Raw genomic sequence first — 15,467 nt, forward strand, 5'->3', positions numbered from 1 at the left:
GTTCATTCAGTAAGCCCATCCCCCGCACAGTTAGAAAGCACCCCCTAGGAGTACATTTACCTGTTTGATTGTCCCTGGTGTTAACCCATTCCCTGCATATTTTTAGCACTGATTACTGTAGTAATGTCACTGATCCCCCCAAAAGTGTAAAAAAATGTCAGTTAGGGGTCCGATCTGTCCACATCAATGTCGCAGTCCCGCTAAAAATCGCTGATTGCCGCCATTACTAGCAAAAAAATATAAAAAAAAAAAATGACATAAATCTTTCCCCTAGTTTGTAGACGTGATAGCTTTTGTGCAAACCAATCAATATACACTTACTGGGATTTTTTTTTACCAAAAAATATGTAGCAGAAAACAAATTGGCCTAAAATGATGAAAAAAAATAGATTTTTAATTTTTTTTTTTTATTGGGAATGTTTTATAGCAGAAAGTGAAAAATATTGTTTTTTTTTTCCAGAATTGTCGCTTTTTTTTTGTTTATAGCAAATAAATAAAAATCGCACAGGTGATCAAATACCACCAAAAGAAAGCTCTATATGTGGGGAAAAAGGACATAAACTTTATTTGGATACAGCTAAAGTAACGCAGTGCCGAATCGCAAAAAATGACCTGATCATTAACCACTTTACCGCTGCTCACTGAGCCTCTACTGCGGCAAAGTGGTTCGTTATCGTCTGGCGATGTAGACCTACGTCGCCAGACACTCCCCTCTCTCGGCGGCGCGCGCACGCCGCCGGAGGCTCGCTCCCGCTTTATTCAGTCACAGCGGGAGTCGGGCCAGGGGAGGATCACCGCCGCTCTTCCCCGATCGTTGGGGAATCGAGTGTGGAGATCCGCCCGCTTGTGTAAACAAAGAGGGTGGATCTCCTAAGTGACAGGCAGGGACAGATTGCAGGGTTCAGCATAGCTGAACATGCGATCTGTCCTTGTGTCACATAGTCACCTCCCCCCACACACGTCAGTAAGCACCAGGCATACATTAACCCCTCCCTCTCCAATAAAATTAACCCCTTCCCTGCCAGTGTCATTATTACAGTAACAGTGCATATTTATAGAACTGATTACTGTAGTATTGTCACTGGTACCCCCAAAAGTGTCAAAAATGTCAGTCAAGGGTCCGATCTGTCCGCCGCAATGTCGCAGTCCCGCAAAAAAAGTCGCAGATCGCCGCCATTACTCGTTAAAAAAAAAACCCCAAAAATGACAGAAATCTTTCCCTTAGTTAGTAAACGCAATAACTTTTGCGCAAACCAATCAAAATATGCTTATTGCCATTTTTTTTTACCAAAAATATGTAGCAGAAAACAAATTGGCCTAAAATGATAAAAAATTTAGATTTTTACATTTTTTTGGGGGGGAATTTCATATAAAAAATGTGAAAAATATTGTTATTTTTTCAAAATTGTCACTTTTTTTTTTGTTTATAGCGTAAAAAGTAAAAATCGCACAGGTGATCAAATACCACCAAAAGAAAGCTCTGTTTGTGGGGGAAAAAAAGGACATCAATTTAGTTTGGGTACGGCGTTGCATGACCGCGCAATTGTCAGTTAAGGTCGCACAGTGCCGAATCGCAAAAAGTGGCCCAGACGTAAGACAGCAAAATCCTCCGGTGGTAAAGTGGTTAAGGGAGTAAAACCTCCTGGTCCAGAAGTGGTTAAAGGCTGCATGGATAAAGGATTTATTGGTTCATTAGCCGTTTTTCTCCCAAGTTTACTATTGGCCAATTTTTCTTTTAATTAATATACAGCTAATTAGAGCGTTTTGATTAATGGGTTTATTGAACTCTAGAAGTACCTTCATTCAACTAGACATTCGTTCAGCAAAACGAGGAATAAATAGTTGGGTATTCAGATTCTAGGCACAACGCTCGATCTGTAAATAAAAGATAACGTCGGCCTGCATTCTCTTCTGAGTAATTCTGATATTGATTTTCTCAGTTTAGAGTAGCTTCCCACGCACAGGCCACAGAGGCAAGTGAACACTTACTCATCATCATATGATCTCAGTGCATGACTCACCTACTCCACTGAATATTTCATTTTATCAATGACAGAGGAGAGGTGCTGGCTAAGAGCATCCCTGCAGCAACACACTGAGAATTCCTAATGAAGAGCTCTGCTGTAATCAGCGCTATAGGGCTATGGATACAACTCCTAGAACAAGAGAGCATCACACAGGATCAAAGCTGCAGCTTCTGCCACTGGAAACATTTAGCGTCCTAATGAGTTAATAATGAGTAAAATATATATAACACGGGAATAAATATCAGAGGGGTGAGCAAGTCTGCTCTTCTTAATGTAAATCATTGAAGCGAAAATCATTGGAGCTGCTATTACTGACATTTTAAAGAGGGGATTTGATGGGCTTATATGTAACTTTATTTTTTTACCTAACTTTTTTTTTTCATCACATAGGGGACAAAAAGTCCCCTACGTGATGATTTTTTGGTGACAGGCTCTCTTTAATCACTTAAGCCCCGGAAGATTTTACCCCCTTCCTGACCAAGGCCTATTTTGCGATTCGGCACTGCGTGACTTTAACGGACAATTGCGCGGTCGTGCGACGCTGTACCCAAATGAAATTGATGTCCTTTTTTTCCCCACAAACAGAGCTTTCTTTTGGCGGTATTTGATCACCTGTGCGATTTTTTGATCATGCGCTATAAACAAAAAAAGAGCGTCAATTTTGCAAAAATAACAATATTTTTCAAATTTTTTTATATGAAATTCCCCCCCCAAAAAATGTAAAAATCAAAATTTTTTAACATTTTCGGACAATTTGTTTTATGCTACATATGTTTGGTAAAAAAAAAAAAGCGTACTTTGATTGGTTTGCGCAAAAGTTATAGCGTTTACTAACAAAGGGAAAGATTTTTGTCATTTTTGTTGGTTTTTATTTTTTAATGTGTAATGGTGGCGATCTGTGATTTTTTTTAGCGGGACTGCGACATTGCGGCGGACAGATCGGACCCTTGACTGACATTTTTGACACTTTTGGGGTTACCAGTGACATTTCTACAGTAATCAGTGCTATACATATGCACTGTTATTGTAAAATTACACTGGCAGTGAAGGGGTTAATTTTTTTGAGAGGGAGGGGTTATGTGTGTCCCTAGGGGCGTGATTCTAACTGTGATTGGCTGTGGCTTGAGGTGTAGGAACAGTGATCAACGGTCCTACGTAGTAGAACCGTATGATCACTGTTTCTACATAGGGGAGAATGACAGGCGGCTTGTTTACATCAGCCGCCTGCCTTTCTCCCTCTGCACCGACGATCGCCGAGTAACCGGCGGTCCGCCGGTCACACGCGCGCGGGGGGGGGGGGGTCCGTGACCGCACAGGTGCGGGAGCGCGCGCTCGCTCCCTAGACCCTCACAGGCTAGCGCTCTGCCTGTGAGGGGCTGACTGCCGACATAAATAATCGTGCGGCAGTCGGCAAGTGGTTAACCACTTCAGCTCCAGAACATTGTACCCCGGTAATGACCAGGCCATTTTTTGCGATACGGCACTGCGTTGCTTTAACTGATGCTGTACCCAAATAAAATTGATGTCTTATTCCCCCCCCCACAAATAGAGCTTTCTTTTGGTGGTATATAATTTTTGTGCTTTAAACAAAAAAAGACCGACAATTTTGAAAAAATAAAAATAAAAAACAATATTTTTTACTTTCTGCTATAAAACATTCCAAAAAAATCGAGTTTTTTCATCAATTTAGGCCAATATGTATTCTGCTACATACAGGCCTAGTGTAAGATCCTGTTGAGGAAGCTTCATCTTTTGGCAAGCTGGTCAGCACCATAACCCAGGCCACAGTTGGCAAGTTGGGTCTTGTCTAAGGCCTGGCGCCTGCTAGGCCAGAAGACTACACAGTCTAGAGGACAAATTTCAGAGCGTGCGAGGGTCGCGCGTTTTTTTTTTTTTTTTACAGACCAGGTCTGGATTTTAGGAAGAGCTGGTGAAGAGCCCAAATATACCCTCAGAAGTGTGCTAAAAGCTTGAACTCGGGTATCCAAGAAGCTACTGAGTTTAAGCCTCAGACTATTGAAACGTCGGAGCGGTCTTTTCAGGACATGCATGGTCCTTCAGAAGTCCTCCTCATCTTGGATTAGTTTCCACGGATTTTCCCTCACTCTGAGGAAAAATGAAACATATACTCTTGTATTGCGTAAAGTCACTTGTGTCGCAAAGTGCAGCTGTGCCAGTCCCTCGATGTGGGAGATTTCACTTGCCTCTCTCTATGGTCATGAAGAGGAGCAGCTTGGGGAGGCTGATTTTAGACCTTGCGCACCTAAACCAATTTTCTTCAAAAGGAGAAGTTCAAAATGGAAACCTTGTCCCTGATTCATAGGGGGTCCAGCCAGGTGACTGGCTCATTTCCAATAGACCTAAAGATGCTTACTTTCATGTGCCCATTGTCAGGCTTTTAACAGCACCCTGTGTGTTTTAAGGATCTTATTGTTAAGGTCTTTATCAAAGCAAGGAGCAAACACCTGCATAGTTACTTGGATGCTAAAGAAAGAACATGGGGACACCACCAAAAGGTTGATGTTCCAAACAGAACGGGGGAAGAGGGATGTTGTGATGCTTGAGTCAAGGGAATGTGAAGCAAAAGATACTATTATATAAAAAAATATCAAATGTTATTAATACATATCATGCAAAAAGGATATTCATGGCAGAGGAAGCACAGAATCACAAAATCACAAAAAATATATTCACAAAGATAATACAAAAAATGCCAATTAGTGAATAAACACTAATGGAGTGAGTAAGTCTAGAGAACCTTCAATACATCAGAAAGGATTTGACATATATGGTGGGTTCCACACATTGGGAGATATTGCTGGAAAAAACGAGAAATAGGGCGACCAATGAACCCTAGTTTCTTTGTTACTTGGATGTTCTTCTCTTACTGTCCCAAGACAGAGGGTAACTGCTCCTCAAAATTCAGCTGGCAGCTGATTCTGGAAAAAAGACCCCTGGAGCCCACTCTGTCTCTTGTGTGCCTCAGTGCTCAGGTCGATAAAATCAAAAGGACCATTGCTTTGTCTCTGGATCCAAATGTTCTGGAACAGAATACTCCTGGCCCTGTCTTCTTCCCACCTGCGTATTTTTCAGTGTGTAAAATGATCGACACTATGCTGTCTACAGATCCAATGATCAATTGGATGCTCCGGAGAACACGGCCCTTCTTGTCGACCAGTGGGAGCTGGAAATCAGAATTTAGGTCATCTACATACCCTCAGTCATGAGAGTGAGTGCCCTGGTGGCTGCAATGGAGAAACTGGCTCATTTTGCCATTCCATTGCCCCATTTCCTGGTTCACAATCACATTTGATACCACCAATATGGGATGGGGGGCTTGCTGCCTGTCGGGGATAGCTCAAGCCAGGTGGGGCTGTCAATTTCACAAGATTGTGTTGAACATTCTGAAGCTACGGGCAGCCTTCTGCATCCTACAGGCCTTTCACCATATAACGTAGAGAGTGTCAGTGCTCTTAGGCTAGTCAACACTACGGCGGTCTCCTATGTAAAAGACAAGGGGGAACTCGCAGCCTGTTCTCTATTACTGGAAGTGGAGCCAATTATGTCTTAGGGCTCAGAAGAATTGAGCCTTCATCTTAGAGGCTTATTTCCCCAGAGTCCAGAATATTCTAACAGGCTTTTTTCCCCAGAGACCAATTGAACAACAAGGTGTTCAATGTGGTGTTTTTTTAGGCACAAATGGCCTGACAAATCATTGGAAATTCAGCAGGTCCTGTGCGTTTCTTTAAGTCCTCGTCATCCTCAGGTTTCTACGAAAACCCTGAACAGAAGTTGTGGCGGTAGTGGCAGTGATGGCTTATTGGCTAATTAGACCATGGTTCCCCTTGCTAGCACTGTTTAGATACCGGAACCCAGTGCCCCTGTTCATCAGTGCAGACCTCCTGTAACTGGGTGCATTTCTACATCCATGTCCAGCACGGTTACATCTGACGGTCTGGTTCTTGAGATTGGAGGTCCTCGGCTGCTCCCCCAGAGTCATCTCTTTCTCTCTTGAATGCTAGGATAGTGAACACAAAGTGAGAATCTGGTCAAAGTCTGTGCAATACATGTCTGCTGCTGACAGATCATGTAGTGATCTAGAAGTTCTAAATATTCTGAGCTTCCTCCATTCAGATTTAGATCTGGCTTTATTGATCAGCTCCTTCAGAGTACAAGTGCCAGCTTTATCAGCCTTCACAGGTGTTTCCAGGTCTAGGAATCTTTTCCTCTCCAACAATTCTTGAAGGAAGCAACTAGGTTCAGACCTCAGAGTAAGCAGAGGTTTTCCAAATGGAATCTCCCTCTTGTTCTCAACTCCCTCTCGGAAATTGGAGCACAGTGTTCTAGGGCTGCCCTGTTAAAGGCCTCTCTGTCATGTTCGCCTTTCTCCTGGCTATCATGTCGGCATAAAAAGCCTCAGAGATTGATTCAATGGTCATGGAGAATTTTTCTTAACGTTCTTCCAGTTCCAGCTGTGCTTTTACTTATGCTTGACTCAATTCCCAAGGGTACATCAGCCTTTCATGGGAACCAAGAAATTGTTCTGCCAACCTTTGGAGTTCTAACTTGCGTTCTTTAGACGTGGGAGAGGTCGCACTGTGGCTTAGTTGGTAAAGGCACATGTCTAGTAAACTGGGAGTCCTGAGTTTGACTCTCAGCAGTGCCTTCCTTTTTTTCTAGGAATCTCTCAGATATGGTAAAGCTAAAAGCTACAGCTTCCTTCAGGCTTCAGAATGCCTGTTCATTCTTTTTGCCGGAAAGGACAAAGGGAAACGTGTCCCATCTAGGACGATTTTGGTCCATCCGACAGGCTCACAAAGCCGAGGGCTTTGTTTCTTGGGGTTGCGGATCGCTCATTCGACCAGGAGTGTGTCCACATTCTGGGCGGCTTTGCACCAATGTAATTAGTAGGGCGGCCTTGTGGTCCCGATCAATACATTTATGGCTCATTATTGTATAGTCTGGAGTGGAGTCTGTCAGGAAAACTGAAAATTTGCTTTCAAATACCTACCGTCATTTTTCTTTCCTGATGGCAGCAGGAGTTCCCTCCCAAAGTCATGAGTAGGCTAGTTACGGAACGCAGGCCTCTGGCTCAGAGCAAAGCTTTATGGGAGTGGGGTCCTATAGGGGAGAAGTGGGGGCAGGGTTAACCCATACCTAGGCTGCCATGGAGTCCATCAGGAAAGGAAAATTACGGTAAGTATTTGATAGGAAATTTTCAGTTTTATTTACAATTTTGGGACAGTTTACTTTTTTAACAAAAAAATAAAGATCGGCAGTGTACCTGTACATCACTGAACACATGTGCACTGGCACAACCCATGACCGCTGTGAGTGGCCAGGGTATCATGTGATCTCTATGACCAATCATAGCGATCACATGATTGCAATGTAAACAAAAGAGTCACAAATGGCTACCATTCATAACTGTTGTGATGCTGTGATTGGCCCACAGCTATCATATGGTACCTGGGCCAATCTCAACACTCTGTATGATGTGATTAGCTATAGCTAATCATAGATTACAACAGTAGGCAAGCTGTCATGAATGAAAGCCATTCCTGACAGCTAAAACTATTGCTTATAACAGTGAGGATCACTAATAATCAATAATAAAAAAAAAAGTCCCCGATCACCCCCCCCCCCCTACTATGGTGACACTAAACTACTCTGATGATAAGGATAAATAAATACATTTTAAAAAATGTTTAAAAAAAATAAATTAACAAAGTGAATAAAAATGTATTTATTTATTTTACATACTTTGACCAGTCAGTATCCCTGATCACCGCCATACCAGTCATATGATGATGCACTGGTGAAAGTATATATAAAAAATGTGAAAATATTTTTTTATTACTTAATTTCTTAATTTTCCAAAGAATTAAAACTTCAAGAAACTCTCCATAGTTACATAGTTACATAGTTAGTGAGGTTGAAAAAAGACATAAGTCCATCCAGTTCAACCTATGATGTGTGTGTGTGTTTGCTTTTAACCGTACATTGTATACCCCTGTATGTTGTGGTCTTTAAGGTGTCCATCCAATAGTTTTTTGAAACTATCAATGCTCCCCGCTGATACGACTGCTTGTGGAAGAGAATTCCACATCCTTACCGCTCTTACAGTGAAGAACCCCTTACGCACTTTAAGGTTAAACCGCCTTTCCTCAAGTTTTAGTGAGTGGCCACGTGTCTTATTGTATCTCCTTTCTCTGAATAGTTTGTTCCTTATGCTAGGGTCACCAGTACAGTATTTGTACATTGATATCATATCCCCCCTCAATCGTCTCTTCTCCAGAGAGAATAGGTTCAGTGCTTGTAGTCTTTCCTCATAGCTGATGTCCTCCATTCCCCTAATTATTTTTGTTGCCCTTCTCTGGACTTTCTCCAGTTCCAGCACATCCTTCCTGAGGACCGGTGCCCAGAACTGGACAGCATACTCCAGATGTGGCCGGACCAGAGTCTTGTAGAGTGGAAGAATAATCTCTTTATTTCTGGAGTGAATCCCCTTTTTTATACATCCCAGTATTCTGTTGGCTTTGCTTGCGGCGGCTTGGCATTGCATGCCACTGCCAAGCCTGTTGTCTACCAGTACCCCCAGGTCCCTTTCCATCCTAGACTCACCCAGAGGTTCCCCCCCTAGTGAGTAGCTTGCTTTCTGGTTTCTGGCCCCCAAGTGCATTACTTTACATTTTTCAACATTAAATCTCATCTGCCATGTAGTTGCCCACCCCGTTATTTTGTTCAGGTCTGCTTGCAAGATTTCCACATCCTGCATAGAAGATACTGGCATGCCTAATTTAGTATCATCCGCAAATACAGAGACTGTGCTAGATATCCCTTCCTCTAGATCATTTATGAATAAATTAAACAGGATTGGTCCCAGGACAGAACCCTGGGGGACCCCACTTTCCACACCAGCCCAATCCGAGTACTCCCCATTAATCACCACCCTCTGTACTCTCCCCTGGAGCCAGTTCTCTATCCAGGTACTCACCTTATGGTCCATACCTACCTTCCTTAGTTTGTACAGTAAGCGTTTGTGGGGAACGGTGTCAAAGGCCTTTGCAAAGTCCAGATACACCACATCCACAGGCTTACCTTTATCTAAGTGGCAGCTCACTTCATCGTAGAAGGTTAATAGGATTCCATGCCTCTTACCAAATACCTTGTGCTATCTATTTTCCAAAAAGAGGTCATTTTGGGGGGTATTTGTACTGTCCTAGGGTCTCAAGAAATGAGGTCGTTAATACATCAGGATTGATCAATTGTCAAATATATTTACCATAGTTTGTAGACTCTATAGCTTTCACACAGACCAAATATTATACACCGATTTGGGTTATTTTTACTAAAGAAATGTAGCAGAATACAATTGTATTCCGTGTTTGTACATGAACGAAGAAAGATTATTTGTTTGCAAAGATGTTGTAACAGAAACTTCTTTCAACTTTTTGGAATTTTTTGTTTCTATAGCAAAAAATGTAAAACCCAGTGGTGATCAAATAGCACCAAAAAATGATATAAATTTAATTTGCATACAATTTTGCATGACCGAGCTATTGTTAAAGTAGCACAATGCTGAATAGCAAAAAATGGCTTGGTGATGAAGGGGGTAAAACCTTCCAGAGGTCAAGTGGTTTAAGTGTAAAGCAAATGTTTTTGTATGTACGTTCCAACAACATTTGCCATGGCATTGAATGTACAGATGAGAATTTGCATAGGAAAATCTACTATTGTATGGCCTGATTTAATTGAAGGTCAGGTTGGTGAAGGGCTGGGTCTGGGTATTTATAACTTTTCTAGGGCCACGCCATACATTTTTACAAATATTTGCAATTATTTTCTCATTAGAGTCCCTTTTAAATCTGGGTCCCCATCAGAGTCACCCTTCATAGTTACATCAGAGTCTCCCCTTATATCCCAGTCCACATCAAAGTTCCCTTTACATTACAGTCCACATCAGAGTCCCCTCTTACTTCCCAGTCCATATCAGAGTACCCCTTACATTACAGTCCACAACAGTCCCCTCTTCCCAGTCCACATCAGAGTCCCTCTTACATTACAGTCCACATCAGAGTGTCCTCCTGCATCTCAGTCCACATCAAAACCCTCTTAACATCACAGTCCCCCATATATCAGGGTCCCCATTACAGTACCCTACATTGTGGTCACCGTCAACGCAGACTGTGCACATCAGCTGCAGGCCAGATAAGATCTTAAAGTGGCCCCCGGGCCATAGTTTGGAGACTCCTAATCTAGGGTATGGCTCCAGACAAGTAAGGTGCTGAATTCAAGGAGCACACACTGGGAACACTGGATCGATCTCCAGGAAGACCGGGACATCTGTTTGCACAGTACAGTATTGTTTTTGGTTTTGTTGTAGATTTAGAAAGCCCCCTTGTGATTTCCATGTGGGATGGAGCCTTTATAATACATCTTTGTCTTATGTTTACTGTCTGGATCAAAGGTTTATGAAGACAGCTGACTAGGTGTCAGGCCTTTGAAGTTTGTAATACACCACGCTATGCACATAAATGGAGAAAGATCTGGCTGAGAAAAAGGGAATGAAAAATACATCTTTATAGAGAAAATTCTGAACTTTTGTAGCTAAAAAGCAATTTTTTGTAAAGGACTCATTCATTACTTGGAATTATACTTTAAATGCACAAAATATACTTATGATTGTGAATAGAAAATTGACCTAGGAATGTTTGAGAAGGGAAGAGGGCACCTCATCATGTCTGCGAAGAGATGGAGGTAGGATCTTTTTCTGATTTATTTATAATTTTTAACCTTTTTTATATTTGCTTGCTTTTTTATTCTGCAGAGATTTGGATCAGGTCAGTCCCACTGAGATATAAAAGAAAGATCCCTACTACACACATCTGAAACAGCAGAAGTGTGATCTATTACTTGTGATTACCAGCACGCAATAGGTCACTATTGCAATGATCTGTTGCTGTGCTGCAGGGAAAAAAGGGGCATAACTGGATCACACGAAGTGCTGATGTTTATACACGTACCACCCTCTAGTGTGCTACTAGTGTAACTGTATGTAAATTTATGTTTTGGCTCATGGTTAAGTCTTTAATCTGGTCAAGATCAATCTGGGTCAAGGGTTTTTTTGCAGGTTAGGTTGGATGACTCTTTCAGGCAGGTCTCTGGTGCCTCCCCCTGGTCCTGGAAGTTTGGAGATATTTCTAGAAGCTGGAGAGTGGAGGCCAGGAGGGTTGATCTGCATACTTATGGGAGTTTAGCTAATCCCCAGGCAGTGGGCCTCACATGGTGACTGAGCCAGCCCTTAAACATGGAGGGGGGAGTGCCAGGCCGGAGGCTCAGGCTGGCACAGGAAGGATACCTTTAGCAGTGCGGTTTGACTGGGACCACACTTGGGAGCAGGGAAGGACAGTATGAGTACATCAGCACACTCAGGGACTTTACAAGAGGAGAGTCTGCCATATGTGGCCAGCTTTCTGGAGGGAAAGCGTTGTGCTTAATTCCTTCATCCTTACCCTGAGAAATCCCCGGAGTGGCCAGGAGGGCTGGTAGGAGCTGCTTAGTAGTTGGAGCTGGGATCAGTTCTACAGAAAGAGGGGATATACTCCTGCAAGCAGTTACCTCAAGTTTGTGCTACTTTTCTAGAGGGGCACAGAGCTTCTAGTCTGTAATGGACTTTTGCACATAATTCACTGACTGTGTGAGGAAAGGAAAGAAAACAGTCTGGGATCTTTTGGTGTAGAGTAAGGAAGTTATTATTATTATTATTTCAGGCACTTATATAGCGCTGTCAATTTACGCAGCGCTTTACATATACATTACACATTCACATCAGTCCCTACCCTCAAGGAGCGTACAATCTAAGGTCCCTAACTCACATTCATACATACATAGTAGGGCCAATTTTATACAGGATCCAATTAACCTACCAGCATGTCTTTGGAGTGTGGGAGGAAACCGGAGTACCCAGAGGAAGCCCACGCAGGCACAGGGAGAACATGCAAACTCCAGGAGGGTAGTGTCATGGTTGGGATTCAAACCAGCGACCCTCTTGCTTGCCCCCTGTTGTTGTTAATTCAAGTTTTTTCATCCAAGTTGTTACCCCTAATAAAACATAAAAACAAAGCCAAGGAACTGACTTCTTGTATCTGGATGCAAGCAGAGAATGCGTGTTGCCTGACTGTGCAGGAGTAGGAGAGCCAGTTACCAGCAGCCCCTGTGGGGGTAGTGCAACATACAGATTTACAGTGCATCCGGAAAGTATTTACAGCGCTTCACTTTTTCCACATTTTTTTTTTTTTATGTTACAGCCTTATTCAAAAATAGATTAATTATTTTCCTCAAAATTCTACAAACAATATATTCCCCATAATGGCAATGTGAAAGAAGTTTGTTGAAATCTTTGCAAATTTATTATAAATAAGAAACACATGTGCATAAGTATTCACAGCCTTTGTCATGACACTCAAAACTGAGCTCAGGTGTATCCTGTTTCCACTGATTATCCTTGAGATGTTTCTACAACTTTATTGGAGTCCACTTGTGGTAAATTCAGTTGATTGGACATGATTGGGAAAGGCACACACCTGTCTATATAAGGTCCCACAGGTAAAGAGGAAATAAACTTCCTCTGCAAACATTTACCTATAGGTAAGCCTATAATAAGGCTTACCTATAGGTAGTGTGAATATCTCCTAAAAGTGTACAGTTTAGAAGATATATATATATATGACATGCAGCCAGTGACATCACTGGCGCATAAACTCCGAAGGAACAGCCACAGGTGCCATTCCTTCTGAGCCCAGTGCCATGAATGCCGGAGCCCGCGAACCCAGAAGTAACTCCGGGGAAAGTGTCAGCGGTGACACCGATGTGCGGGCCCAGCTGAGGGGGCTTAGTTCTAAGGTAAGTATTACATAATAAGCTAGTATATTGTGCAAATTCCCCCTCCTAAAGAAAATCTTACCCCTCTCACCCTCCAAAACTCCCCCCTCTCAGCACAACAATCCCTCAAATTCCACCTCCCAGTACAAATCCACACTTTTCTTCTTCTAGTACAAACCCCCCATCCCACCACCTAGCACTAACCCTCTATCCTTGCACTGGAAGAATGCCAGCTGTCAAAGCTGAGTGGTAATTTCGGAGGTGGGCGGGACTGGAGCAGCTGTCAAATTTTAGGTCCCAGCACAAATCTATGAAAGGCTTGCATCCATTCCATTAGCTTACTTTTGACAGCTGCTTCAGTCCCGCCCACCTCCGACATCACCACTCAGCTTGACAGCTGGCGTTCTTCCAGCCACTCTACCAGCTAGTTTTGACACTAGAGCAGCTTCTGTTAGCGTCACCATTTGCTATATGTGATGCTACTCCATCCCCTTGCCCTTGATGTCCATGACAGCGTGTCTGCATGCTGATCTTCCTCTGCCCCAGATGGAGGAGTAATGTTTCCAATAAATGGCGTTACATTCAGTTTGACTAATTGCAGCGCCCTTTTTTCTTATTTCAGAATTGAGGAGCCTAGGAAAGCTGACTTCGAACCCTTTCAACAGGCAGCCGGCAAGCAGAGATGCTGCTGCAAAGCTATGGGATTGCTGCTTGGGGACAGGCTGGCTATCAGATGGGGACTTTGCATACCCGCCCTCTACCCACATTCTTTACTGGGATGAGATGGGGGTGGGTAAACAAACCCTGCACAGTCCCAAACTGGAGTTGCAGCAGTTGTGGTATGAAGCAAAGCCCACACCTCCCAGCTCTCCCTCCTCCTCCAGAGATTTGGCTTGTCACTACCTGCACTAAGCTGACAGGAGTAGTGATGAATGATGCCGATGTCACTACTTCTGTCAGCTTGTAGCATTTGTATCATCAGCAACTCTCCTTGGTGCCCCTCCCCCCACACCTCACATGATACCAGTGCCCAGGGCAGCTGCTCATCCTGCCCACTCCATGTCCCAGCCCTGGGCCCATGGTATGTATATACCTCCCTGTTCTGCAGCTTTAGATGTAACTACAAACATGTAAAACATTGAAAAATGTGTATGGTAATGTGTTCATTCACTAAATATAAATCGTTTTATACAGACCGAATCTCTGATCTTGTTTTGCAGTACATGGGTTGTATAGAAGTGCTGCAGTCCATGAGATCCCTTGATTTCGGAACAAGAACTCAAGTTACAAGGTAATTTTCTAATGTGGTAGAAGCAAAAACTAGTTACATTGCACAACTGTGATAATTGTCCCAGCACTGTTTGACAATATAAAATGCAGCTTGAGTCAAAACTTTAGTTTTATTTTTTTATGATAGAGTTGAGATGTCTCATAACCTCTATTAAAGTTTTCATTGCCATCTATGTCTCTTTGGGGAGATTCACCCTCACATTCTGTCCTGGTAACAGGAGTCATCAAGATCATGAGTCCAAATCTACAATTTGTCACAAGCATTTGTCCTGGCTGCACAAATTTTCCCTGTATTTCCTCAAATACTATTATTTCCTTTGATCGTCAACTCCATCTAGTGGCCAAAATGTGGCAAATTTTTTTCTGATTGAGGTATTTCAGAAACATGAATGTCATTTTGGCCACTAGATGGAGCTGACCATCATAGGAAAAATAGTATTAGAGAAAATCCAGGGAAAATGTGTGGAGCCTAGATGAATGCTTGTGACATTCCTCCAGTGGATGTTTTTATAAATAGACCTCTTGACTTCAGTGTGTTAACCTGTGATGATTCTGAACACCTAAAGTGTTACTAAACCCACAACAGTAAAATCAGTCTGTATATCCAGTGAAGCATGCTTGTTATACTCACTGTGGAACCTAAAGGGTTAATCCTCTGCATTGTGTAAAAATGCTGTTTGATCCTGTCTTCTCTGATCCGACCATTCTTCCACAGTCCCCAAACCATCTCCCGATAGAACAGAGCCTAGGGGGCAAGCTGCACATGCTCAGTTAGGTGTGTATTGCTATAGAGTTTTTTTTTATTTTTGGGAGAGTGCATGTGATCAATACAGGGTCAATCGGCACTGTCCAGACAGAGGGTCAGGGGTCCTGCAGCCTCATAGGACAATCAGGGGAGAATGAAAAATACTCCTACAAACTTTAACCAGATAGTCACAAGACTGCTATATACTGCTGATGAGAAAAGGTATATAGCAGTTTATGTTTACTAAAATAATTGTATTTCCATGTTCTGTGTACTGTGGGAGACCAGATATAGTGAATGCAGGGTCCTGGGTTTATTAACACTTTAAGCTGGCCATACACACTTAGAATATAACATATTCCTCCATCCATGCTATATACGCTATCTGCGATATACAGAATCTCTTGCTGTAGCTATTGTATTCTAACAGTTGGCACCACTAGCTGTCAAAATACCCAGAACTGTGCCTGCATCTGATTGGATGCACATGCTGTTCAGCCAACATGACCATAGAGTTTTTC

The 15,467-nt window shown here is 42.7% G+C and overlaps 1 protein-coding gene across 1 annotated transcript in view; it reads left to right on the forward strand.

Annotated features, from left to right (window-relative positions):
* SHC4 (SHC adaptor protein 4) overlaps positions 1 to 15,467 on the forward strand; it is a 136,082-nt gene that overhangs the window by 26,891 nt on the left and 93,724 nt on the right. Inside the window, exon 2 of the mRNA XM_082254034.1 lies at positions 14,132 to 14,202. Coding sequence (XP_082110160.1) covers positions 14,132 to 14,202 — 71 coding nt within the window. The remainder of the gene's footprint in view (positions 1 to 14,131; positions 14,203 to 15,467) is intronic.

This window comes from Pelophylax lessonae (genome assembly GCF_965119305.1).
Source record: "Pelophylax lessonae genome assembly, chromosome: 4".
Lineage (NCBI taxonomy): Eukaryota > Metazoa > Chordata > Amphibia > Anura > Ranidae > Pelophylax > Pelophylax lessonae.